General features: G+C 35.8%; 6 protein-coding genes across 13 annotated transcripts; 3 read left to right on the top strand and 3 right to left on the bottom strand.

Annotated features, from left to right (window-relative positions):
- Positions 1 to 166: 166 nt before the first annotated feature.
- LOC105976565 (protein SEMI-ROLLED LEAF 2) lies at positions 167 to 6,589 on the bottom strand. 3 transcript variants are annotated; one of them, XM_088825483.1, is made up of 21 exons: positions 6,462 to 6,589; positions 6,123 to 6,297; positions 5,445 to 5,784; positions 5,281 to 5,355; positions 5,063 to 5,178; positions 4,808 to 4,922; positions 4,590 to 4,718; positions 4,440 to 4,487; positions 4,112 to 4,296; positions 3,791 to 3,987; positions 3,419 to 3,711; positions 3,173 to 3,322; positions 2,698 to 3,090; positions 2,464 to 2,613; positions 2,296 to 2,371; positions 2,102 to 2,229; positions 1,809 to 2,000; positions 1,605 to 1,727; positions 1,397 to 1,522; positions 888 to 1,118; positions 167 to 804 (listed from the first exon to the last, which is right to left on the bottom strand). In XM_088825483.1, the coding sequence occupies exons 3-21, from the start codon at positions 5,589 to 5,591 to the stop codon at positions 649 to 651; spliced, it is 3,030 nt and encodes a 1,009-aa protein (XP_088681609.1). In that variant the 5' UTR covers positions 5,592 to 5,784; positions 6,123 to 6,297; positions 6,462 to 6,589; the 3' UTR covers positions 167 to 648. The 3 variants fall into 3 exon arrangements, with proteins under 3 accessions (XP_088681609.1, XP_012857256.2, XP_088681608.1); XM_013001802.2 differs by having other exon boundaries at positions 6,123 to 6,549; XM_088825482.1 differs by lacking the exon at positions 6,462 to 6,589 and having other exon boundaries at positions 6,012 to 6,313.
- Positions 6,590 to 8,306: 1,717 nt separating this feature from the next.
- LOC148766727 (fission regulator-like protein) lies at positions 8,307 to 8,864 on the top strand. The gene has a single exon (XM_088825484.1). The coding sequence runs from the start codon at positions 8,436 to 8,438 to the stop codon at positions 8,766 to 8,768; it is 333 nt and encodes a 110-aa protein (XP_088681610.1). The 5' UTR covers positions 8,307 to 8,435; the 3' UTR covers positions 8,769 to 8,864.
- A 1,175-nt stretch (positions 8,865 to 10,039) lies between these two features.
- Positions 10,040 to 11,830, top strand: LOC105976768 (1,4-dihydroxy-2-naphthoyl-CoA thioesterase 1). Its single transcript, XM_013002033.2, has 4 exons — positions 10,040 to 10,158; positions 10,762 to 10,949; positions 11,223 to 11,414; positions 11,536 to 11,830. Exons 2-4 carry the CDS (start codon positions 10,800 to 10,802, stop codon positions 11,686 to 11,688), a joined length of 495 nt encoding a protein of 164 aa, XP_012857487.2. The 5' UTR covers positions 10,040 to 10,158; positions 10,762 to 10,799; the 3' UTR covers positions 11,689 to 11,830.
- LOC105976498 (polygalacturonase) lies at positions 11,793 to 14,996 on the bottom strand. Its single transcript, XM_013001735.2, has 10 exons — positions 14,577 to 14,996; positions 13,915 to 14,046; positions 13,660 to 13,827; positions 13,531 to 13,551; positions 13,215 to 13,422; positions 13,032 to 13,113; positions 12,820 to 12,928; positions 12,566 to 12,682; positions 12,058 to 12,465; positions 11,793 to 11,978 (listed from the first exon to the last, which is right to left on the bottom strand). Exons 1-9 carry the CDS (start codon positions 14,904 to 14,906, stop codon positions 12,247 to 12,249), a joined length of 1,386 nt encoding a protein of 461 aa, XP_012857189.2. The 5' UTR covers positions 14,907 to 14,996; the 3' UTR covers positions 11,793 to 11,978; positions 12,058 to 12,246.
- Positions 14,997 to 18,013: 3,017 nt separating this feature from the next.
- Positions 18,014 to 22,052, top strand: LOC105976704 (pentatricopeptide repeat-containing protein At2g02980, chloroplastic). 6 transcript variants are annotated; one of them, XR_016034197.1, is made up of 5 exons: positions 18,027 to 18,985; positions 19,069 to 19,953; positions 20,339 to 20,499; positions 20,577 to 21,095; positions 21,232 to 22,052. XR_016034197.1 is itself a non-coding variant. In XM_013001965.2 (2 exons), exons 1-2 carry the CDS (start codon positions 18,062 to 18,064, stop codon positions 19,894 to 19,896), a joined length of 1,752 nt encoding a protein of 583 aa, XP_012857419.1. In that variant the 5' UTR covers positions 18,014 to 18,061; the 3' UTR covers positions 19,897 to 22,052. The 6 variants fall into 6 exon arrangements, 1 of the variants encoding a protein (XP_012857419.1); XR_016034195.1 differs by having other exon boundaries at positions 20,339 to 21,095; XR_016034196.1 differs by lacking the exon at positions 21,232 to 22,052 and having other exon boundaries at positions 18,034 to 18,985; positions 20,577 to 21,180.
- On the bottom strand, positions 19,947 to 24,105 carry LOC105976496 (putative galactinol--sucrose galactosyltransferase 2). The gene is made up of 13 exons (XM_088825165.1): positions 23,722 to 24,105; positions 23,314 to 23,513; positions 22,972 to 23,204; positions 22,774 to 22,864; positions 22,633 to 22,681; positions 22,450 to 22,541; positions 22,257 to 22,367; positions 22,049 to 22,177; positions 21,430 to 21,982; positions 21,204 to 21,271; positions 20,969 to 21,103; positions 20,569 to 20,875; positions 19,947 to 20,468 (listed from the first exon to the last, which is right to left on the bottom strand). The coding sequence occupies exons 2-13, from the start codon at positions 23,502 to 23,504 to the stop codon at positions 20,145 to 20,147; spliced, it is 2,283 nt and encodes a 760-aa protein (XP_088681291.1). The 5' UTR covers positions 23,505 to 23,513; positions 23,722 to 24,105; the 3' UTR covers positions 19,947 to 20,144.
- Between the last annotated feature and the right edge of the window lie 655 nt (positions 24,106 to 24,760).

Raw genomic sequence — 24,760 nt, 5'->3', positions numbered from 1 at the left:
GCTGCACATAATCACACACTTACCCATGTGTATGTGTGCTTAATAAGTAGTTATATAATCTAATATACGGTTCAAATTCACCTGGTGTGAATAACCATGGTGTGAATAACCAGGGGTAGCATCTGACTCCCTCGAAAATAAATACACACATTTCCTTACCACAATCTTTTGTTTAAAAAATAAAATACAAAATGTTGAAATATAAAAGAAAAATGAAGTTATCTTTGTTTTTTGTTTTTAATTTTTACATGAGAAGAATCTAAACAAATCCAACTAAGTACCGCAGTACGTATACACCACAACTCACAAGAGCCCTCACATCTTATACATTAAAAAAGAAAAAAAATCACAACTCAGAGGAAAAAAGAAAAGCTCAAATTTGCCAGCTGTCCCCCCTCTGGTGCCATCACTATATTGAATTTTTTTTTTTATCACACACACAACAAGATACAAAAAAAATAAAATTAATAAATAAATAAATAAATGAAATGTAATTTGGGATGATCCTCAAAACCTCGGCCAAGCAAAGGCGATCGATCGTTCTTGCTGATGTGGCAATGTGGGGGGGCCCCCGGCCATATGGTGAAACGTTATACGGTGGTGCGGTGGGGCCGCCGTACGTGAACCTGAGTTTTATCGACCGTTGGATCAACATCCAGCAGCTTTCAAGAAGTTATCGTACGGACTGGATGCTGGCAGCCTGAATGAGAGAGGATGATGCTGGTATTCGGCTCCACATTGCGATGGTGTGGGCCCGCCACTCGACGGTCTATTCGGAACAACTCCTCCTTGTGTAGTAGTATTCTGATCACGAAATAAGATCGAATTATTATTTAATTAATCGTGGTTCATTGTATCTTATCTTGCCAACCAGACGAGGGACTTACCTTTTGTAAACCGACAACATGTGAAGGAAGATTTTGTTTCTCCGTTTCGTACGAGTTTTGGGGAGATATGGTTAACATGCTCCCTTGTCTAGGATGCGTGTTTATCAAATACGACATTTTTTGCTGTTTTCCCATCAGAAGTGTTTCGCAGTGGTTAGCCATTTCCTTATACGATGCATCGGGTGCGTTGCTCACCGACATTCTTCCTACGTGGTGTGCTGTCTCTAATACCTGTGTCGCATTAAAACAAATAAAAACGAGATCAGCGCGAGAAAGAAAATTTGTTCGTCAAATTACGACGTAGTATGATTATTATGCGTGAATATTGGAATGGGATTTCCGAATTCCGCCAATTCCAATATGAATATTTCCGATTTTGAAACAAGTTTTTTCATTCGAATTTCCAAAATTCCGGTTTCCATTTTCCCTTAATTTTTCACTTCCAAAAGAATTGGACTTTTTTTCCCGATCCATCGGGTTTCCACCCCTAATTGATTACGAAGACTTACGGATTGCAGAAGTTGATCGACGCTTAGGAGATTGGGAAATTCGATGGTCAATCTCGAATTATGGGGGAAACTACTTTCATTCGAATCTTGGTGTGAAAAATCGTCTATTCCACAAATCGAAACCGCCTGTAAAAATGTTGAAAACAAGAAAACGGGATTAGATCCCAACGCCAAAAAAAAGTAAGACTTAAAATTTAAAATTGGTTACCTTTTCGAGAGACATGTGATGTGCTTCCTCTGGGCTATCATTGAACATCTGTCCTCCGAACGAACACAAATCATCGGGCGCAAATTCCTTGAGCAACTGCTCCCTTATCGTAGCTTCCTCGGGCTGTAACCATTTTTAAATAAAATTATTCAAAATTAAAAAGACCGTCGTGTCGAGTAAGAAGACGGGATTAAATTTTTTTACCTCCAATAAGTTGGCCAAATTTTTAATAATAACCGAAACGAGGAATTCCTTAGTCTGGTTCTGGTTGATTTTTATTTCCGAAAGCGACTTCAAAGCGGAACTGTCGTCTTCTTTAGATCCATAAAGAATATTCTGATTCTTATCACTAAGTTGCAACTTTGAATCTTCTACCAAATACAAGAAGGGATCGACCTGTGACGAAAATACGAGAAATATATTTTTTTGAATTAAGTTACCGTTAATATTTATGTTTCACGCATAATAATATAAAAGTAATAAATAAGTGAACTAACCACTTTATTAGAGACTGCAGACTTGAGATGTTCGATTAGAGGAAGAACATTATAAGCCTTCGATGAAAAGATAATCATAGAAGTTGATAGTACGAAGAGCGATCTTCGACGAGATGGCGGCAAATTCCCTAAAAATAATGGAAAAAATATATTAGTTAAATAAATTAATTAGATAATATAATTAACAAGCATACCTCCTTGTGCAAGAGAAAAATTCCTCAACGAAAAAGCCAATTGGAAACTTCGAATTAGAGCGTCACGGTACGAATTCTGTGCCAACATAAGACAGCAATTTTTAGAGTTCTAAATGTGACGAACGAAACAATTTTTTTTTAAATATAATCGATAATTTATTTATTTACCTTTGCTCGAGAAAACAATAAAACCAAGCTGTATGTGTGAGCAATAGCTTCGTAATTTTCGGGCATGTTTGCAGGTGACATTGATTGTGCCCAAAGAGACGAAAGCAGTAGTGTTATTTGGTGGCTGCTCAGTCTCAGAGGCACGTTTTCCTGGAATTAGAAACGAGATTATAACTTAAAACTATGCTCGTAGAAATTAAAAATAATAATTAATAAAATAACAATGAGATCTACCATTTCTTTAGTTGCATCTGTTGCCGGTGCCGGTGCCGGTGATTCTCTGATGCTATATGCTCGACTGTACGTTGACTTAAGTCGGTTAAACACTCCGTTAGCTGGATTATTTCTCGGATCGATGTTCAATTCAATTTGATTCTCCTTAGGAACCCTTTGGTTTTTCAACTTCTCAAACAATGCAGCCGACGAAGAAAACACAGAAACGGTTCTCGAGAGTGTCCTAGGAATTCCCATACTCTTGTTCGAATCGGTGACACACGAATTTGCTTGTGGGGCCACCGAAGTAGGCACAAGCACAACGGAGAATATTCTGTGGGCCCCGATTCTCGTTTCGTGATCCGGGTGGAGCATTGCTTGTATTAACTGATGAAACAAAGCCTCTGGGAAAGCCTAGTTAAAAAGAAAAAGAAAAAGGGTTAATTAATAAGTATCTCAGATTTTTTCAGAAATTGATTTAGGAAAAAAGAATTACCTTTTTCTTATACGACAAAATCGGCAAAGAAGCTATGATTTGAGCAGTGCGATAAACAGCAGAAATAGTTGTTCTTGCGATTACAGTAATGCTCGAGATATTCTCCAACATTGAAGCCATCACATCGAGTATTTGACCAGCATCTCCAACCTATTTTAACAAACGAGACGGAAAAAAAAACGTTATTACAACAAAATTTAAGCTCATTTCTTTTTTTTTTGGATGAAGATTTAGTGTGACAACAACCTTTGACGACAATTCGGTGAGGCATTCATCGACTACTTGATGGAACCTTTTATTCCACTTGATAACTTCCTGTCCAAGATTCGCATCGTCGAGCGAATAATGTATGCTTTTACGTAAATGTCTCATCATTCCACTCACAGCACTGACTATAGCTACAGAAGATTCGATCTTTGTGAGTCGGACGAGTGCAGTGACAACCTCAACAATGTCCAGCTGGATATCGGGTTGTTTTAGGACATTTTTATGGTCGAGATGTTTCACTAATATCGACAGCAAAAAGTGCGTGTTTTGCCCTGCACAAACGAAAAAAAAAATTAAAATTAAAAAAATAGTATTTTATAAAACCCCGTTTTTTTTCGATCGAAAACTCACCGGATTCGTCCATTAAAATCTGCATGTCTTTCAGAACAGGAAAAGCAACACCGTATTCTGCACGCCACAGACATGCAGTATCAAAGTATCGGAATAAAGATTCCAAAACACGGCGCATGGTTGTAGCTTCTTTGCCAAGGTTGGCCATGTTGTGAAGGCACACCCTAGACCAGAAACACGGGTTGTTTGCATCTTCGCTGTTGTAAATTAATCAAGATAAAAAAAAAATAATAAAACAAAAAAAAAAAAAATCAGATAATTAAGAAACTAATGAAGTTCGGAAAAATAGAAGAATGAAAAAAAAATGGGACGATAATTTACGGTGAAACATTAAGTTGTCCTCGGTCGTTTATGATGACTGTCCAAGAAGGAACGTTCATTTCAAAATCTTGATCCGGAGAGATGTGTCCCTCGGTTTTAGCAACTTCTTGCACCCAACGGTTTTCGTTGGAGTCGTTTGACTCCTTACTTTGACTTTTGTAATTTTCCAAGACTACCGAAACAATCTGAGAAATCGGATGAATAAGATCGAAAGCAGCATAACACAAGTCGAAAAATTTGAAACGAAGATTTGAGTCATTATCTAATTATGGTCAATTTGGACGATATAACGAGATAAAATTCGTGTAGCTTAGAGAAATGCACTTACATTGTCAAATTCAACTGAAATATGGGAGTTTTCACCCATGAACCAAACCTGTACACCAAAAAAACAGATAAACGAGATGAAGTAACCAATTCTTAATTTCAAAACCGGAATCTTTTGAAAATAAAATAAATGATTGAATAAAAAACGAACCATAGCAGATAGAGCTTGCAGGGCAGCTGCCCTTAATTGTTGTACCCTCTCATCGTCTCCCACTTCTTGCGCCAGCTGGCAGAGTTTCGGGATCAGCCCTTCGAGGTTAAACATGTAAGTTCCATCATTCTGAAAATTATACGAGAGTCGATAATCAGCCTTTTTAATTTCCACAAAAGGAAATAAAAACGGAAGAACTTATATTACTTACGACCAACCTGATTATTTACAAAATCAAAGAGAGAATGGCATCCGATGACTAATATTTCATCTTGGCTTGTCTGATCGAGCAAGATGTACAAAATACTCAATAGACTATTTGCAAACAAGGGCCTGAGACGAAAATGCCACTGCTAAATTAATTGCTTGATACAGATTACCCCAAAAAAGATGGATGCTAAAAATGAAACATTTATCCGTAAAAAAAAATTGCATATCACTAAAGACATTTAAAATGAAAAAAACGGACGTACATTTGCTCCTTGCAAGAGAACAAGAATTTCCTGTAAATACACATAACAACCTTTACCGCTCGGAAGTTTTCATTTCTCAATTCCTTGTAGCATCTTTGTTCAAGGGAATTCGCCATCTTGTAAATTTCGAAAACAAACAAAACAATTCATCGGTAATCTAGCTTTTACCAAAAGAGAATAAACGCAAACTTATATATATTTACACATTAATAAATTACCTTAGGAATACGCAGAGGATTTTTCGCGGCATATTCACATAATTTCCCAATCTTCCTATCATTCGGTTCTTCTTCCTGTAAACAAAAACGAACATAAGTTAGCTACGGCAGTGTTATACATATGGTGTTCATAATTTTTCGACTATATGATTAATGAAACTGACCTGGGATCGAGGGAAAATTTCGGATATCAATTTCTTGTACCTCTTGACAGGCTGCCTAGACCTAGCGCGCAATCCAGGGCAGAAGAAACAAAGGCTGCCACATGCCGGCAATACTTGCCTTGAGATCACACCCGATACGGTACTCATATTTTATGTACTATTATGGATTCAAATTTTAATTTTTTTAATTTTTTTTTCCTTTCTCCCAAATCCACCTTCAAAATCAATAAGCTCTCTTTCCCTTCTTGATCTCGTAAATTTACGAGATTATTGAAAATCGGTAGAAGGGAAAGGAAAGCTGGTCAGATCAAGCCGGCACTTTCCGAATTCTGGTACCAGCCTACAAAAAAAACAGATTAAATTCAGAAAATCAAGAAAATGGGCATCTCAATTTTCAAGAATCTTGATTGCAATTGATGTAATTAACCAATTAGGAAATGGGATTTCTTTGAAATTGCCAAAGAAATTCAATTTCTTTCAAAAAAAAGCATCAAGAATCATGATCATGGGCTACAACAATTCTTGATAGATAGACAACAGACAACAGACAACAGATAAAACTATTACCTACAAGAATGTAATGTCAAAGAACATCCCTTTTTTTTTTTTTTTTTTTATAAATTCCCTTTATTCCTAAATATGAATAAAAGGGAATTATTTTTTCTTCTTGAAATTTACCTTCAGATCAGTGCCTGTGGAAAACAGACAAGAAGGCTGGTGACCCATCAAAGATTTCCACCAATCTGCCGATTCTCTTGCATTCACCCAAACCTATGAATTTCTCTCTTTCTCTCTCCTCTTTCTACAATTAGGACAACCTCTGAATTTTTTTATTTTTTTTCCCTATATATAGCTGGACAAATATGTTTAAAATAAATTAAGAAAAAAATAAAAATTAGCCGCACTGACAATAATGATTGAGAACATGGGAATGAAATAATTTTAATTTGAACGATTTCGCCATTTGCGAAGACCTTAGTTGGTAAAGATTAAACAATGGGTGCGAAGAAAATTTACCGAAAAAGGGTTTATATTATTGTATTGTATATTGGGGGTTCTTCATTCTTGACCGTTGTAATAGTGTTTACTGTTTATTCCTGGCGTTAATGTTGCCTGACAGTTGTACCTTTACTAGTAAACTTCATTAAACAAATTCCATTTGTATTTTTTTTTTGAAGTACTTAATTTGGCAAGAGAATTCGGATTTAAGATAGGGAAAATACGGTTTTTGGCCCAACAGTTTGCACTTTCCACATTTGATCCCTCGTGTTCATAAAAAATACATTTGTGTCCCTATGTAGCAAAAATTCAACACTTTTAGTCCTTTCGTCAATTTCCCGTCAAAACTAACGGAATCAAGCGTGTGCCCATCACTTACTTAACTAATTGACTAATGTTAAATTGAAGGAAATAACCAAAACTGTTAAATTATTGGAACATGAGGGATCAAATGTGTTTTTTTTTTGTGAACCTGTGGACCAAATGTGAAATTGGTGCAAATTTGATGGGTGAAAACTGTAATTTCCCCATTTAAGATATATAAATTTCAAAATTTATTGAAAAAGACTTGTGTCACAAGCTCGACCTGTGACCGTTGCCAAGGAGATTCGAATTTTGGTCAATTGATACAAGTTCACTTACTCCGACCGCTACGCCATCCATTTCGGGAATTTAAAATTATATTCATTAATCACAAGCTCATTCAAAATTTTAAAAGTACAATTGGAGTTTTTTTATGAATATAATTTAAATATAATATGTATCCTACAATGCAATTTCAAATAATTAAAAAATAATATTGTCATTTTTTGCACTAAGGCCCACACACTATATTGAAGAGAGCCCCCTAAGGCCCATTTTTCTGTAACGTCACCATACAAACTAAATTGTGAAATTTCATTCACTTGGAAAAAAAGTGGCCCATCTCCCCAAATTTACTGCAAAATGACAAAATAACCCACTGATTGAAAAAGACAGCACTAGTTAGTCCCTACAGTTTTCACCTTTCAAGAGCCACAGAAACGATGACTATTTGACTGGCCAGTGTTGACAAACTTGGAATTTTTCTGCATATAAAAAAAATTAAATATAAGAATATTGCATGGATTATTGTATATATATTGGAAGAAACAAATACATGTGACATAAAAAAAAGACAAGAGTGCATGCACGAGCATGAACAATATTGGAAGTATAAATTGGAGCTACCATTTTATGTTCGAACATAAATCAAATATATGAATTTCGAAAAAAAATCACTCTATACATATCATCAAATGCAGTCAAATTACATTTGAAATAGGTGGCAGTTTAATTCGAAATCATGATATTTCATATGTTCGATCTATAATATTATGTCGAATTAGTGAAACGTATCATTTAATATTTATATTTTCAATAAAAATAATTAAATAATTAAAATGTTTTTATTACGCTGACAACTTTACGACTTTTGATTAGAAAGATTATTGATGGACCCTAGCCCATTGAATATGTTTTTGCACCTCAAAAAGAGCAACAAATATAAAATACAAAGTTGGATAAATTAAAGTAAAGATCATAATTAAAGATGGGGGGTAAATTGTTAATACCATATAAATACAACCAACATCTAATGAAGCAAAAGTGAATTGTGGGCACAACGGCATTGTTTTTCAAAGTTTCCTTTTGTTCTTTGCTTTCATTTATATATATATATATATATATATATATATATATATATATATATATATATATATATATATATATATATATATATATATATATATAACAATAATACATTTACTTTCTATTCATTTGTTACTTAATTCCATGTTTTTTTCTTTCATTTGTTGTTGTTCAAAGTTCATTTGGACATCTCTCCCTCTCTCTCTCTCTCTCTCTCTCTCTCTCTCTCTCTCTCTCGCTCTCTCTCTCTCTCTCTCTATAGTAATTTGTTAAATCATTTTCTTGATTCTCACAAGTTTCTCTAAGACGCACGAAACATATAAAATGGCTCAACTGCCGCCACTAGTAGAGCCACCTCCGGTGGTGGTGGTGGTGGTGGCGGCGGCGCAGCCCAGCCACTCAACTAGCCGTTCAATAGAGACACTGGTGGTGGTGCTGGCGGCCATCACAATCATCGGAGTTATCGCCGGGATCATCGCCCGGCTCTGCGGCGGACGCCATTTCGGGGGCACAGGCGAACACGACGTAGAGGGATGGGTGGAACGAAAGTGCCGCAGCTGCATCGACGGCGGCGTTGCGACGGCAGCGCCACCACCTCCGCCACCGCCCAAGGCGGAGGAGCCAAAGCCGGCAACCACTGAGGAGGCCAAGAAGTGAAACCTGGAAAAGATCCTGTTGTCACACTTGAGAATTAAGTATATTTAATTAATTATAAATTGTATGTTATCGTCTAATTATGAATCTTTGTATATTTTTTTACTGATATGCTAAATCCCACACCAATTTTACCAAATCATACACATAATTGAATTTTTTTCTCTCTCTAAAATCTCATCTTCTCATTCCCCACCCTTCTTCTTTTTCCCTAATTTTCACAAAATCACACACTAAAATCGTTCATATCATTCCAAGTTCGAAATTGAGAAAAATCTTCATGTGTTCAAACTAAAATAAAGTTGGAATTTGAGAAAAAAATTCGAATTGATATGAATTTAAATAATTAAAAAGACATAATGAAATTGAAAAATATTAAATAAACCTAAACTCACTTTTTATGATTAATCACGTGAAAGATTAACGAATTTTGATTGACTTGGAAAAAATCATCATAGAAAAAAGTTAGTAGAAAATATAAGTAGAGAGGGATTTCTTTTTTAATTTATGTGTGGGATTTAGTAAATTTTAGTGTGGGATTTAGCATGCCCCATTTTTTTATTCGAGTAATTAATTAATAATTATTTACAAATTTCTTTAAGATGCCTGGAAAAAAAAAATGGTTGGTGGGCCCAGTAATATGTTAGAATCTTTCAGCAAATCTAACCGTTGCCATTTCATTGACAAGTAGGCCCAAACCGATCATGGCCCAATATTTACTGTTAATAGCCCACCTAACTTTCTCATTTCACTAAAATTTTTATGGTAAATTACGGCCCACCCCAGAGGTAAGGTCAAATTATGAAAAAATCCTTTATTTTTTGGGTAATTACAAACACCCGTCAACTATGATTTTTCTTACTTTCACCCGATGTATCAGTAGAATCTTCTAAATTTCTTGGAGTGCTCTATAGTTTGTACTCGTTTTACTACATTTGAAATCCACATTTTGAAACAAAATGATGTTAAGATGTGTCTTCTGGTTTATAATTATCAAATTGCAACTCGGCAACAACGTCAACGGCAGCCGAGCGGACGGGAAGCGAGAGAGGGTGGATTGCCATGGAATCGACGTTTTGAGAGAGAAGAAGTAAACTGACGTCGTTTTGTTCTTTAATAGATTAAGGATATATAGATCTTTTCAAGCAAAAACAGATGGCCAGTCGCACAAAATACGAGTATATCGTAAGTTGATGTAGCATGGTCTTTTTTAGCTTTGACTAATTTTCGCAGGGGCTTATGTGCAAATTTCTTTAATATGAGGGTTTTTTCGGCCATTCGATATTACACAGGGTTAATTTTGCAAAAAGTCCTAATTCCTACTCACACTCGTCTCCTCCTCCTCCTGCTCCACCGCCGACGGATTCCCCCACCTACTTCCGCTCAATAGCCGGTGAGTTTTCGTGATATTGCTAATTTTTTTATTTATTTTTCCTTATGAATTGAATAATCAATGACGCCCTGTTGAATTGCTGTATCAGTCCGTACATTGATTCATTTCATAAATTTAACCTGATTCCTGATGTTTATCTGATTGATGCGCTGAGAAGAATGCCGTCGTCTTCTTACAGTTTGTAGTTATTCTGCGCAATTTCTTTGCTTTTGTCGTAGGTATCTCAATTTAGGGATTTGAATCCCTCTTTAAGTTCATCCTCGTTAAAAATTCATGGGCTTTTTACAGTGGAAACCCTCGTATGCTTTAGTGAATGTATGGTAAAAATGTAATTTGTATCTGAGTTTTATTTAGTATGTAATGAATGTATTTGATCTGCTTCGAGATTGCTCAACCTAATGGCTTCGTTTGCTGATGTTGTTGAGTCTAAAGTCCAATCGAAAGAATCGAACCTTCACGATTTCGGGTGTTATAAACACGAAAAATACTAATTCCACTATTTAGATCGATTATCTTCTGTTCGTATCGGTATCGATTTTTTATCCGGTCTTTCGTTTGAAGTATAATGTTGTAGCCTTTTGTTTTTCCGGTTGTCGAATTCAGTTTAAAGAGTTGGATTTGATCAGTCGAAAGGCAAAAGTATGAACCAAATCGGAGATGGTGGAGAGCCACCATCATCGTCAAAGACGGAGATTTTGGATAGTCCGCTCCACATGTTTGGTTTCGAAATCGACGAACTTTCACCTCACAGAGTTTCAGGCCACCTTTTGGTTACACCAAAGTGCTGTCAGGTATCACCACTCCTCGTTCGATTAGCCTCGATTTATTACTAACCAAGCAACTATTGTCTGGCAACATACTCGAGCAATTAGTTTCATAATGGAATATCGAATAATTACGACTTCTGATATATGCCACTAAACATAAATATAGATATCGTATTTGTAATATGTGGCTCGTATTCAGTGCAACCATATCCTATGTAAGCGCATGATTTCTATCGAACGAGCCCATATGATATTGTATTTGACTGCTGCAATTTTTTCGGGAATTTAAATGAGCAGCCATTCAAGATGTTGCACGGAGGGGTGTCGGCGTTGATAGCCGAGGCTTTGGCGAGTATGGGAGCTCATATTGCGTCGGGTTTTCACAGGATAGCTGGTATACACCTCAGCATCAGTCATTTAAAAAGCGCACAGGCTGGCGACTTTGTAGTTGCTGTGGCTACACCTGTCAATCTTGGCAAATCCATTCAGGTAAACTTTTTAGCTATATATTATTTTATACATCTAATTCCGAATATTCGATAACTGCCCATCGTAGATGAAATCGATCTTTAATTTACATTGTATTACAATAAGTGCACTGTTTGAGCAGGTTTGGGAGGTGAGCTTATCGAAATGCGATCCGTCGAATTCGGAGATTAAAACGCTGATTGCGTCTTCGAGAGTTACTATACTTTGCAACTTGCCGGTGCCGGAATCTGCAAGCGATGCTGCTCAAAATCTCAAAAAATACGCCAAGTTATAATACGAACGAACGCTGTTTAATAACGAACCCTGTGGTATATTGAAGCAGAGTATATAGCTTTATGTGTTCAGGAACTTATGTTGCATCAAAATAAAAACATTTGCTGACGTAGTAAATTAAAATAATATTATTCATTTTTTTATTTCTTACAAATAATTTTCAACTTAAAGAATAAAAAAATGATTCGATTTATTACAATGTTATCCTATGTACATCAATAAATGCTAAGCCCTGAAAAGAATCCATGAAAACCAATTGAGTCCTCTGTGTTTTCCTAACTTCCCATAAACCTGAATCAAAGAAATTAAATTAATTAATTAATTAATCCTTATATCAAAATTAAGGTAAAAAAAAAGGTCAGAAAATTACCTTATGTAACTATTGTCTGCTGCAAGAAACCCTTTTGTTCTTCATGAGAAATCTTCGCCGAGGATTTTGGCATTTAAATCTTTATTGAAATTTATGTCTAAATATATATAAAAACCCTAAATTCACCCTATGCAAACTTGTATGTATAAATAATAAATATATATTCAAATGGCCCTATATGGATATTTTTTAAGGGCATTGAGGTATGACTGTTCCTGAATTCTGTAGACCAACGTTGTTGCAAACAGCTTTAGATTTTGCACCATCTGCCCCTACAAAGTTGACATTTTGCAGAACAATCCCCTGACAAGGATGGCTCTTACTGCAGTCGAAATCGATAGCTACTTTGGAAGCGCTCGTTCCCTTTATGTTTTGGTACACTACATTTTTCACTTGCACAGCCGAGGCCTGAAATTATATGACAAAAAAAAAAAGAAAATCTTTCAGACACGATATTGAGATATATTTCGATTTTTCGGTCAAGGGCATTCTTGATATTAATTTTCACCTGTTGCTTGCATGGTCCGTCTTGGTCGCAGTAGTTCTGGTCAACGATTATCGGGTTTTTCACGTTTTTCATCTCTATGTTTTGGAATTTGATGTTGCTTGCACTTCCAGATCCACCCTGTGTATATTTCAAGTGAAACTAATGAGAGAGAGAGAGAGAGAGAGAGAGAGAGAGAGAGAGAGAGAGAGAGAGAGAGAGAGAGAGAGAGAGAGAGAGAGAGAGAGAGAGAGAGAGAGAGAGAGAGAGAGAGTTACCTGCCAAGTCTTGATTCTGACTCCATTGGTGGTACCGGAAAGCTTTGCTCGATCAACGACAACATCTGAGACATATTCTTCGGAATTTCCAGAACCCAAGCTTCCAATACTGATGAGTTCATTAAGAAACAAAAAAAATTGTGTACCAATGTAAGAACAACATTTATAAATATTGAAAGATATTTTTTTGAATTGGATCAATAATATCAAACCTGATGCCATGACCAGGTCCACATGTAATGTCCGTGGCTTGAACTTTCTTCGATCCACTCACAATCGAAATACAGTCATCGCCTATATATATACGGATTCAATCACAATTTTGTTAATAAAAAGTTAACTCATTAATTTTAATTTTATTTTCAAAGGAAATTAATTTCTATATATGTATATACCAGTGCCTATAATGCAGCTAGAGATTTGGATATTTTGAGTGCCGGTGACGTGGATTCCGTCGGTATTAGGGCTCTTTTCGGGAGCATTCACCACAAGATTCGAGGCTTGCACGTTTGTGCACTTTTCGAAAGACAGATGAATTTGCTGTGCATTTTGGATCTTCAGATTCTTTACTACCAAGCTTGTGCACTTGTAGAAGGTCAAAGCCTGCACCAAATTATATATATAATTATTATATATTTATATATCTATTAATTATATAATTAATTAAGAGCCAAGATTAAGTTGTAACTCTATAGAAATAAGTGTTCATACCGTTGGAGCACTTTTGCATGGCTGCAAAATAAAGAAGAAAAATATTAGTATATTATATATGTAAATATTTCAATAAATGATGGAAGAGAGAATTAATTCATAAAAAAAATATTAATTTATTTTATTCACCTTCGATTTATTAATTTTGCAAGAATTTTGCCACCAGATATTCCCATTGCCGTTAATAGTGCCACCACCTTCAACAACTAGGTTATCGACTCTGTCGAAAATAAGCCAGTGTCGATTGTCTTTACTGTAGTCGGCACGATTATCAGATGCTAGGATGGCTCCATTAATCTGCATATATATGTAAATTCAGATTTTTAAAATAAATAAATAAATGATCAATAATTCTTATATTTCATTAAATTATTAATTAATTACCTCCATTGTTATGTGGGATTTGCAAGGGCCTGTAAATCTAAGTGGTTTGAGAAGATAAGTTTTGCTCTTTGGTACCACAAAATTTACATCTTGTGAAGATGAACATGCTTCTTTCCATGCATTCCCAAATGCCTGAAACAAACATATATAATTAATTAATTATATATCTGATTTTTAAGATAAAATCTTAAATTAATTAATTAAGGTAATTTCCACTTAATTACTATGATTTTTTTTTTAAATTATTTGAGAAGTAATTCCTATTTCCATGTTACATAAAAAATATTTTTCCCCAAAATTATTTATATGAATTAAAGTACTAATCAATCATCATGAGTCATATTACATGCATATATATATATATATATATATATATATATATATATATATATATATATATATATATATATATATAAATTAAAGTCTCCATCACTAAATTAATATAAGAAACATGAAATTTTATCTAACTTTTTGATGATGAATATTGGACTTTCTGTTACAAAAAATATCATTAACAATTAAAGATGAACTGATCAGATATATATTATATGATTGGCTTTATTTTAAAACTGAAACCTGCATGCATATATATTATATATATTTATATATAAAACAATTGATATCTTAATAATTATAATCCAAGTAATTAATTAAATAATTACCTTAGAATCATCAGTACTTCCATCACCTTTAGCTCCAAAGCTAAGTACATCAACTGTCTTAACAGAAGCCGCAAGCGATCTTCTCGAGAAGTTGTTGAAGTCGGAAAACCGGGCTTCAATAATCTTGGCTGCCACCGCCGAAGAATTATCAAAGTACTTGTTAACCCTAGCTTGTTCAACGGGGCTAATTAAATACGAAGGGTAGCTGCGAAAATCGTAGCCGTACTCTTCTTGAAACTCATCATGGATAAGGCCATTGATGCACGAAGAACTCAAAGAAAGTAAAACAACGATCAAGAACGTCGAAAGCTGCTTTTCGAAACTGCCCATAACTTTAATACTTATTTTTTTTTAATGATTTTCTTTTTTTTGAAAGGATTGTTTTGTATGTGTGATAAATTAAACAAGTATGGATGTGATAACAATGTCATGCCAACCATGCATATTTATAGATGTTTTTTTGGGGGGGTGGGGGGGGGGGGGGGGGGGGGAGGTGGCATTCTGAAGAATCTAACATGGGAAAAAGGGTATGGGAAGATTTAGATAAAACTCACAAACATGGTAATGTGAATCAGTTGCTGACTTTTTTGCCCATGCCTGCAGATTACAGATTTAGGAGAGATGGAAATATTTATCTCTAATCTTTTTTATGTAATTAAGGTTAATTATTATCTGCATTGGTTTCCTTTTTTTTTCCTTTTCTTTCTAAGGATTAAGATATAATTAATTTATTATTAGGAAATAAATCTTACAAAAGATATTAATTTTTTCCACTAATATATATATTTATTTCCACAAACATTATCTCTTTCTTTATTAATTTTGCATTAGATTATAACTTGGATTAAATTATGAGAAAAAAGTAATTATGGGGTTAAAATAAATTGGATTAGCGTGTGGTGTGGATTAAAGTGGTGTTTGCAAATGATTATTTAAAAGCAGAAGTTAGTGATTGTGATTTAAGTTAGTTTTAAGTGCTTATTTCTAAAAGTTGGAGGTGTTTGCAAATATTTCGGAAAATGAACTAAAATTGAAAAAGCAGGATTAGGGGTGCTTTTAAAAAAATAGCTTAAAGTAGATTATTTTAAGAGAAGCAAAAACAAAAGTTGATTTTGCAAACACCTAAAAACAGATTATGAGCAAAAAAAACCGCATAATCACTTTAAAAAAGCATTTGCAAACACCAGAAACAAGTAATCAAGATGTTTTGGAAGACGACGGACGATACACTTGTCAACCAATAAACTGCGTACCTTCATCGTCATCGACTTTTTTCGGAAATCATCGTAAATTCAAGTTGTAATAACTAATCTTTGTGTTTATTTCAGGCAATCATCGTAAAATCATTATGTTTTTTTGAAATAACACATTTAATTGAAAGTTTATTAATTGGACAATTTTATATTGATATTTTAATTTTGGGAATTTTTTTAGATAGAATAATAAATTTTTTTGGATGAAAGAGTTTTTCACTAATCGGGATTTCTTGATTTCTTTTTCCATGTATAATGTAACCCTAGGGCATTTTTAAGAGGCTTCTTGTATACTAGTATTTCTTCTCGTGCGATGCGATGCATGTGGTGCTATTTCAGAAGGAAGGAAATTAATAGAGAGTTAAATACGTGAGTCGTGACATTGAAAATGAGATTTGAAGAAAATGTTAAGAGAGGAAAAAAAAATAATCAAAAAAATAGTAGATCATAATCTTTTATAAAGATGTCATTAAAGTTAGAAAATTAGTAGAGAAAAAAGAATAATTACAATAATTAAAATAAATTGTAAAAATAGGAGATAATTGCCAAAAAAATTGAAGCTAGTAGCTAAGTGTAATTACAATATTAGGATTGAATAACAATCTGTTAAATTTCCTATGAAACAAATGGTAGAAAATAGGAGCCGGAAAATTTCTTATAATGCCCTAACGTTTATTACTTTTATATATAAGATATATGACTGTGAGATAATATATAATTAGGTGTAATTAGTTTAATGAATATAAAATTTATTTATTTATTTATTTATTATTATTATTATTATTATTATTATTATTATTATTATTATTATTATTATTATTATTATTATTATTATTATTATTATTATTATTATTATTATTATTATTATTTTATGAGTATTATAATAATGACCACGTATACCAATATTTACTTGAACGCATCCCCTAGCTACGTGATATCATGAGACATTATACACAAACTCGCGACACGTGGAATTATATCCAAACATTCCTTTTAAATAATTTTCAAAAGTAATTATTGAGTTGTGTATATTTGAACTAATTGTTGCGGCTGGCTGTAGTAGTAGTTGATAAAAAACACAAATTACAATCATCTCCTCCCATACCTTAACCCATTTGGTCAAACCACTTGATGCAAAATTAGGTTTAGTATGTAATCATAGTTATGTTGAATGTAATTAATCCACCACACAAATACAAGATTCAATTAATTGTTTGAATATATTGCCATTAATATAATGTAAACACACTAGGGTTCTTGGTTAAAAATATAGTTAGTTATAACTCATCAAATCCATTATTGGGTGGGAAATTAACTATATAATAAACATTTGATTGTGATTTTTTTTCCTTCATGTTTATCTGTTTAATAATAATAACCAGTACACGTGTCGATCTCTTAACACATGAACCTGGTCAACATAAATATTATATTATTTTTTTGTAATGAAGGATTAATATTATGGTTTGATGTAATAGAGCTAAGTTTCAAAGAAACATGCATTATTAGCGTAGAACAATTGAGTACCACGTGGGTAACCATGAGTTTACTTTAACAACGTGATCCGATAAATATCGTTTCAGTTTAAGTAATACCATTTTAATTTCAAATGTGTTTTTCATTATCTCCAAGGCTAAATTTGGCAAAACTCAAAACATAAAATTCATAGTTTAGCAAGTTGGTTTTCTGATCTAACTTGAATCATCAAGATTCGAGGTCGGCTGAGAAATATATGCACGTACGAACCAACGAACACTGCAACAATGTATTTCTAAAATTCGAAATGTAACTCAATTGATGCATAACTTTGTCACTCGACATCCTATCCAGCTGATGCAAGTTCCTTTAGTAAGCTGCTTCAAACGACTACGGTTTTTACCTTTTGAATTTTGCTAAAATCAGACTAGAAAATGGTCGAAATCACGTTCGAAGCCAAAACAGTATCAGTAAAATCGAAACGACATTTAACATTTCAGTTGTACATGCACAATTATATATATTTTTTTCAATTCTAAAAAGCATATACTATAACATAATAAATAAATTTCACCAAAAGTAAAATGCAAATTTTAAATTTATTTAAAACGAGACATAAGTTAGGGCCCAAATTATCAAATGGGCTTATTTATAAAAAGCCCATGGGCTTTAATACATCATTTACTGAGAACTGTACAAGCAGCAAATAATTGCCCAAACTGTTATTTTTAAATTTTAATTATTCTGAAGCAAAGAATGAAACAAGAGCTGGCGGAAGAAGAAGAAGATAGATTAGCATCACTGATCAAAAAATGTCCCAGCATGAGGGTTCTCGATCAAATCCACGCGCACATTCTCACTCGCCCACACCTCCCTCTCTCCACTCTTTCGTTCACCCTCTCCAAAATCCTCTGCTTCGCGGCCTACCGTAACATCCGCTACGCGAAAACTCTGCTCTCTCAAATCCCGCATCCGACCATATTTTCGTACAACACGGTGATGAGAGGGTTTCTACTGCAGAGCCCATCTCCAGAACCCATTTTCATGTTCAGGAAGTTGGTTAGGAAAAAGTTTCCGACATCAAACACCTTCACGCTGGCGTTTGTGCTGAAGTGCTGTTCGATTCTGCCGGCTTTTGAGGAAGGGAAGCAGGTTCACAAACACGTGATTGCATCTGGGTTGGGTGAGAATTTGTTTGTTCAGACGTCGTTGCTCAACTTCTACACGAAATGCGAGGAAGTTGAGTTGGGCAGGAAGGTGTTCGATGAAATGACTGAGAAGAATGTGGTGGCGTGGAGTGCCATGATTGGTGGGTATGCAAGGGTTGGGATGGTGAATGAGGCTTTGGAGTTGTTTAGGGAGATGCAAAAAGGTGGAGTGGAGCCTGATGAGGTGACTATGGTGAGTGTGATTTCTGCTTGTGCTATGAGTGGGGCATTGGATTTGGGGAAGTGGCTTCACATGTTTATTGATAAGAAAGGGATAAAAAATGATCTTGAAGTTAGCACGGCTCTCGTTAATATGTATGCCAAGTGTGGGTGCATTGAGAAGGCATACGAAGTTTTTCAGTCAATGCCGATTAAGGATGCCAAGGCTTGGAGCTCCATGGTTGTAGGATTTGCTATACATGGACTTGCAAAAGAGGCATTGCATACTTTTGCAAAAATGGAAAAAGCTAAGGTAATCGGAACCTGAAAAAACTACCCCTTCCTCGTTTTCTTCCAGAATAGTTCTAATACAAACTTTTCGAATTTTCATTTCAGGTCGAACCTAACCATGTGACACTTCTTGGCGTATTATTAGCTTGCGCGCATGGTGGCCTAGTTGCTGAAGGGAAAAAGTATTGGTCAAGCATGATTGAATGTGGGATGGAGCCGTCGATGGAGCATTATGGCTGCTTAGTTGATCTATTTTGCCGTGCAAATCAAATTGACGAGGCTTATGAATTCGTTAAGACAATGCCGATTTCTCCAAATCCGGTAATATGGCGTACTTTGCTTGTGGGTTGCAAGAAAAACAACTTGTTAGAGAAAGGTGAAATTGTGGCAGAGCAGCTTCTTGAATTAGAGCCACTCAATGCAGAGAATTACGTACTAATCTCGAGCTTGTATGCATCGAGATCGGATTGGGTGAAAATGAGTGCTGTGAGAAGGCAAATGAACGAGAGAGGAATCAAGGTTATACCAGGCTGCAGCTCCATTGAAATCAATGGTCATGTGCATGAGTTTGTTATGGGTAATTGGTCTCATTCTGAAGCTGAGGGCATAAAAGGAATTATAAGCGAAGTTTCGGAGAGAGTTGAAGGCGTTGGGCATGAAAGTTTGATCGGATCTGTGTTGCATAATGTGGGAGACGGAGAGAAACAAGATGCTCTTTGGGAGCACAGTGAAAGATTGGCTATTGCATATGGTTTGTTGAAGACAAAGTCGCCAGTTGTAATTAGAGTAGTGAAAAACCTTAGGGTTTGTTTGGACTGTCACGAGGTGACCAAGACTATAAGTAAATTGTACGATCGAGAAATCATTGTTAGGGACCGGATTCGGTTCCACAAGTTTGTGAATGGTGTCTGCTCTTGCCAAGACTTTTGGTGAAGTTTTAGTGATGGAAGCAACGTTGGTATAGTTATAAACACTATTAGATTGTTGATGGTGAATACTGTACTTACCTCGAATATCAAGTTCCAGTTGATTCTTAGAGAGATTATAATTTAGAGGAGAGGCGAAAAATCACGAGACAAGAAAATAGTTTGTGCGATAACAGAATTTTAGCAAATGACCACGAATTTTTACCCCGAGAAAGGGGGAAAAAATGCTACTAGGATTTTCGTCTATATTCTTACTTAAACTTGGATTTCAACCGAGCATCTATATATTTTCTCGTCTGTAACTGAGATGGTCAGAGTCCCTAATCCAGTGGCAGCTTCATAGTTGAACTCAGTCTCGATTTTGTCCACAGTGCATATAATTGGCTTTTGAGAAGAGTAGAACCCGAACCGCCCACATCCCCTAACCTCGAGTTTGATTGTCACCACAGGCAAACGTTTTCCAGTTAAAGGTTCGGAACCACCATTGGTTTTCTCGACTTCAAACTGCTCCACAGCGCCAGTAGAGTTGAACATGTCGAGCAAACCAATAGGTGCAAAGGAAATCTCTTCTGCAACAACCTGTGTTCGGACAAGAGATCATCATTCATCAGTTAAGCAAGTGTCTTTAGCAAACTTTAAGGAGGGGAAAAAAGAAAGGGTTATTCATTGAATGCTTCACCTTCACAGGGCAGAAGTGGAAGAGTTCGTATTCAAGAACCTGAAGCGTCACAGGCAATGAAGCCCCTTCTGGCAGACGAACTAATTCCCTTGATCTATGGGCATAAACTACAGTATCTCCTTTCCAATTTTGTCCAGCAATTTGAGCTATGGTATCAACGTCACTGGCTTGAACAGAGGTTGTAAGAGTACTAGGATAAGCATCGTGGATCCGTGTTGTCTTGGTCACTTTGCACCACCCTGCACCCTGACAGTTGAAAACTCCGACAACCCCAGAAAACTTGTTCGTGTTCCAAATCTTAAGCAAGCTGCACACAAAAAAAATATGGAAGTGGATTTTATTGCATTGGTTCAAAGGGTAAAAAGGCAATAGATGAAGATGACGATGATGATCACAAAACCTAGTTCCATCTCTGGCTGGATCGACAAAAAGACGGTCCAATGTGGGCCGTCCAGGCAATTGGGCCCTGAGAATCGATCCATCGGGAAGAACCAACTTCTTCAGAAGCTCAAAGTTGTGGTTGCCAGGTTTGTCACTGATTACACATCAAGAAACATTCATGTAATAACATTTAACCAAAAGAGCATTTCCGAAATAAAAAGAAAAAGAAAACGAGAATCGAAGTGAAGATTTACCTGACATAAATCGCACATCCTCCTACAGCTCGAGCTGCAGCATGATACTCAGCAGCTGGGTGCAAACTCTACAAAATAACGCACTGTGAGTCAGCCATTGGAAGATGAGGTGGCGGATCAAGAATTTTATTTTCGTGGGTCCCACATGTACACAGAAAATTTTCTAGTGGGACCCACAATGCTAAATGAAAATACTACACTAGATTTTCATCAAGAAATCACTCACGTGGAACATATCCCAATCAGGCAGCATAAACTCTCCCAAGAAAACAGAGTTATATGCTACCGAAGAAACATGAATGGTGTGCGAAGCAGGATCACGAGGGTAGAAATCATCAGAAGCTCTGCCAACAGCTGTTTTCTCAGCACTATAGATCCCGTCAGTATTATGGCACATGCAAGCAATGCACCCATTATCCGGAAAGTTCCGGAAGACGGAAGCTTCCAGAGCCTGCGTGTAGCTACGGGTGAGAGAAACCCTACCGCCGTGGCCCGTACCAAGAGTCTCGATAATGGTCTGAACGTCAACTTTGACTCCGTCTATTCCACAAGAGGACAAATAGGAGTGAAGCTCGTTGTAAAAATCAAGAACCTTTTTCGGGTGGATTAGGCCTAGCCCGTGAACTGCCAGGCTGTCAATTACAATGTCGGGCTGGTTGCCTATAATGCCTGGTGACTGGACAGGGTATGCTAAGGAGGGTTCGTAGTGTTTTGTACCGGGGCCCGCTGGGTGGACCCCGCCCCAGTAACCTGCTAGTGCATGCCATACGTACACGTATCTGAAAGTGTAAAATGTTAATACAAATGATTGGCAAACAAAGACTAATGAATAAATATGTCCTTACTTGACATTGTGGTGCTGCTTGGCTCTTTTAACGACATGTTTCAGACCTGATGATTCTTGTTCGTGATCCGTTTTTTCGTTTTTTTGGAATTTTTCGTTTTCTTTTATACCTGTTAGCCTGTTTGCAAACCTGCAAGAAATTGGAGATACACATTACAATCAACATATATTGCCAAAAAAATGAAGAAAAGGAAATTGGATTATCTTACTGAGCTTCTTGATGTATAACAAAATTTAAGTCTTCCTTGACTTCGCTCCCGATTTGTTGCCAGCCATCGTCTATGATCAGAAACCGTGGAGGGGTACCTCCCTCAGACAAGCTTCAAAAACGATTTTTTTTTCGGTTTTTAGAAACTTAGGGGTTCGAAGATTTAGAAAGAAAAAAAAAAACCCGAAATTTACCTCTGGAGTCCCTGTTCAATGCCCTCGGCTGTGACATCAGTGTAGAAAGCATCCCATGTGCACCATCCGAACCAGTCCACAAATGACGGCAGCTACATAGTTCAATATATACACATAATAAAGCATAAGCCAGAATATTTTGCAATTCCGAAAAACGTAATAAACCAAACATATTGTAGTCACCTTCTTTTTCTCTCTGTGCTGAAATGTTTGCAAATGTTTTTCAACAGCTCTGTTTCAAACAATCAGTTTTCCGAACATCAGCAAACGAACCGAAGTTCACTACAGTTACATCACCAAAGTAAAAAAAAAAAAAGTACTTACTTGACAGCCTGATTAATCACTTCAAAAGGATTGGTTCCAGCATGCATGTAAACCAGGTAATTTCCTTGATTAGTTTCAACACAATTGTCTCCTGTAAGTAATAACCAAGAAGATTAATTTTTCGTACTCGTAACTTTTTTATCCCGATTATAACCCTACTAATTAAACAAACCCCCATGAATAGGGTAAACCAATTACCACTCTCAAGGCAGATCTCGAGCTCGTTTCTCTCGTTGCCTTGAAGAACAGCCCGAAACTGCCCCTCGAGAAGTGGGAGAAAAACCGTGTAGATAGTCGAGCTATCTACACTTGCGTTTTTAGTCTCCACGAGCATGAATTGTGTCTCCAAAGGAATATCCTTCCCACAAGTTCCCATTCTTTGAGTCATCCACCATAGCTTAAATCGGAATAAGCACATAAACCGAACACCCCTTTCCGAAAAAACAAGGAAAAATCATTCAAGAAATGATTGATTGACGAATAAAATGTCGTCGGAAACAAAACGATATGATTCTAGAAGGTTCTAGAGGGCGAGCTTACTCAAGTGCGCCGACGGGGAAGACATGGAGGCTTTTGCTATGCGATGACGTGGCACCGATGAATGCGCCTTCGACAAGGCCTACGCCAGAGCCCGGTGTGAGCACGATATTTTCGGGTACTTTTGTTAGGACAGTTTTTCCATGGATGACTAGGTTTCCATCATTGACACAGATCTTAGGTGTCACTGTCATGTTTGAACGCTGTTGTAGAGAGAGAAACAGAGTACTAATCTTAAAACTGCATGAAAAAATGCTCACATACAATTGCAACAGAATTAATAACAATTTCGAAATCCAAAAAAGAAAGTACATATATGATATATGATATATATATATATATATATATATGTAATATGTGTAAGTATATATCGTAGTGAATGAGAGAGAAAGAAGGGCGGAGTTTACTTACAGCTCAAGAGAAGTGCACTCCAGGGATTGAAGGGGAATGCAACTTCACGTGAGAGAGAGAGAGAGAGAGAGAGAGAGAGAGAGAGAGAGAGAGAGAGAGAGAGAGAGAGAGAGAGAGATGAGAGAGAGAGGGTTGAAAGAATTAGTTATGAATAAATGCAGGTTAGGGTTTAGTAGTTTATATACACATCAGTTAGCCGCCATTAAACATCGAACAGTTCATTGATACGTAAATATGGAGTTGCTCGATGTTTATTGTTACAGAGTCAGAGATGCAGTAAGCGGTGCTGCAAGTATACGTGGGTTTTTAATGAAGCTGTAATATAAGCGGTGGATGAAAGCGGTTCTTTCTTGTGTGCGTGCGTCACTGTGTGTGACTGCTGTGTGCGTCTGTCACTGTGTGACTGTGTTTTCCTTTTGAGGAAGGAAATCAATTGGGCAGATTACGGTTTTCATCCCTCAATTTTGCACTAATTTTGTATTTGGTCCCCTATGTTTACAAAATATATTTAGCCGCTCATGTTTCAATAATTTAACTGATTTTGTCATTTTCGTCAGTTTACCATTAGTCCGTCGGTTAAGGAAATAATGGGCACACACTTGATTCTGTTAGTTTTAACGAAAAATTGATGGAATGGACTACAAATGTTGAATTTTTGAAACATGGGGCCAAATGTATTTTTTGTAAACATAGGGGGCCAAATATGAAATTAGTGTAACATTGAGGGATGAAAACTGTATTTTTTCCAAAATCAATTATTATATATATATTGTGGCGGCATTTTCTTGGAGGGCTTTTTCCCAATTTAGGCTGTATCAAACTGACGCACAAAATTTGTCCACGTCACACAAATATCATCTACTGGAATATATCAAGATTAGAATTAGGATTAAGATTACTATTAGGATTAAAATCATGATTATAATTAAAATTGGGATTAGAATTAGGATTATTATTAATATTGGTTTCAAGATTAAGAGTAAGATTATGACAAGTATCATGATAATGATCATGATTATAATTATGATTTAAGTTAGAA

The sequence above is a fragment of the Erythranthe guttata genome, chromosome 11 (assembly GCF_056151865.1).
Source record: "Erythranthe guttata isolate IM_541 chromosome 11, IM_541, whole genome shotgun sequence".
NCBI classification, from domain to species: Eukaryota; Viridiplantae; Streptophyta; class Magnoliopsida; order Lamiales; family Phrymaceae; genus Erythranthe; species Erythranthe guttata.
This window is presented reverse-complemented; position numbering and strand designations above follow the sequence as displayed.

Bases quoted from the DNA above. Each gene is read 5' to 3' on its own strand.
- LOC105976565 (XM_088825483.1), bottom strand. From the start codon at position 5,591: ATGAGTACCGTATCGGGTGTGATCTCAAGGCAAGTATTGCCGGCATGT. The intron at 5,179-5,280 runs GTAATTTATTAA...GAAATTTACAAG, and splicing joins ATCCTCTGCGTATTCCTAAG to ATGGCGAATTCCCTTGAACA. The intron at 4,923-5,062 runs GTACGTCCGTTT...TTTTCGTCTCAG, and splicing joins TTCTCTTGCAAGGAGCAAAT to GCCCTTGTTTGCAAATAGTC.
- LOC148766727 (XM_088825484.1), top strand. From the start codon at position 8,436: ATGGCTCAACTGCCGCCACTAGTAGAGCCACCTCCGGTGGTGGTGGTG.
- LOC105976768 (XM_013002033.2), top strand. From the start codon at position 10,800: ATGAACCAAATCGGAGATGGTGGAGAGCCACCATCATCGTCAAAGACG. The intron at 10,950-11,222 runs GTATCACCACTC...TTAAATGAGCAG, and splicing joins TTACACCAAAGTGCTGTCAG to CCATTCAAGATGTTGCACGG. The intron at 11,415-11,535 runs GTAAACTTTTTA...CTGTTTGAGCAG, and splicing joins ATCTTGGCAAATCCATTCAG to GTTTGGGAGGTGAGCTTATC.
- LOC105976498 (XM_013001735.2), bottom strand. From the start codon at position 14,906: ATGGGCAGTTTCGAAAAGCAGCTTTCGACGTTCTTGATCGTTGTTTTA. The intron at 13,828-13,914 runs GTAATTAATTAA...ATATATATGCAG, and splicing joins AATCCCACATAACAATGGAG to ATTAATGGAGCCATCCTAGC. The intron at 12,466-12,565 runs GTGAAAATTAAT...ATATAATTTCAG, and splicing joins ACGGACCATGCAAGCAACAG to GCCTCGGCTGTGCAAGTGAA.
- LOC105976704 (XM_013001965.2), top strand. From the start codon at position 18,062: ATGAAACAAGAGCTGGCGGAAGAAGAAGAAGATAGATTAGCATCACTG. The intron at 18,986-19,068 runs GTAATCGGAACC...TTTTCATTTCAG, and splicing joins CAAAAATGGAAAAAGCTAAG to GTCGAACCTAACCATGTGAC.
- LOC105976496 (XM_088825165.1), bottom strand. From the start codon at position 23,504: ATGACAGTGACACCTAAGATCTGTGTCAATGATGGAAACCTAGTCATC. The intron at 21,983-22,048 runs GTAAGGACATAT...TTACACTTTCAG, and splicing joins AAGCAGCACCACAATGTCAA to ATACGTGTACGTATGGCATG. The intron at 20,876-20,968 runs GTTTTGTGATCA...TTTTGTGTGCAG, and splicing joins CCAGCCAGAGATGGAACTAG to CTTGCTTAAGATTTGGAACA.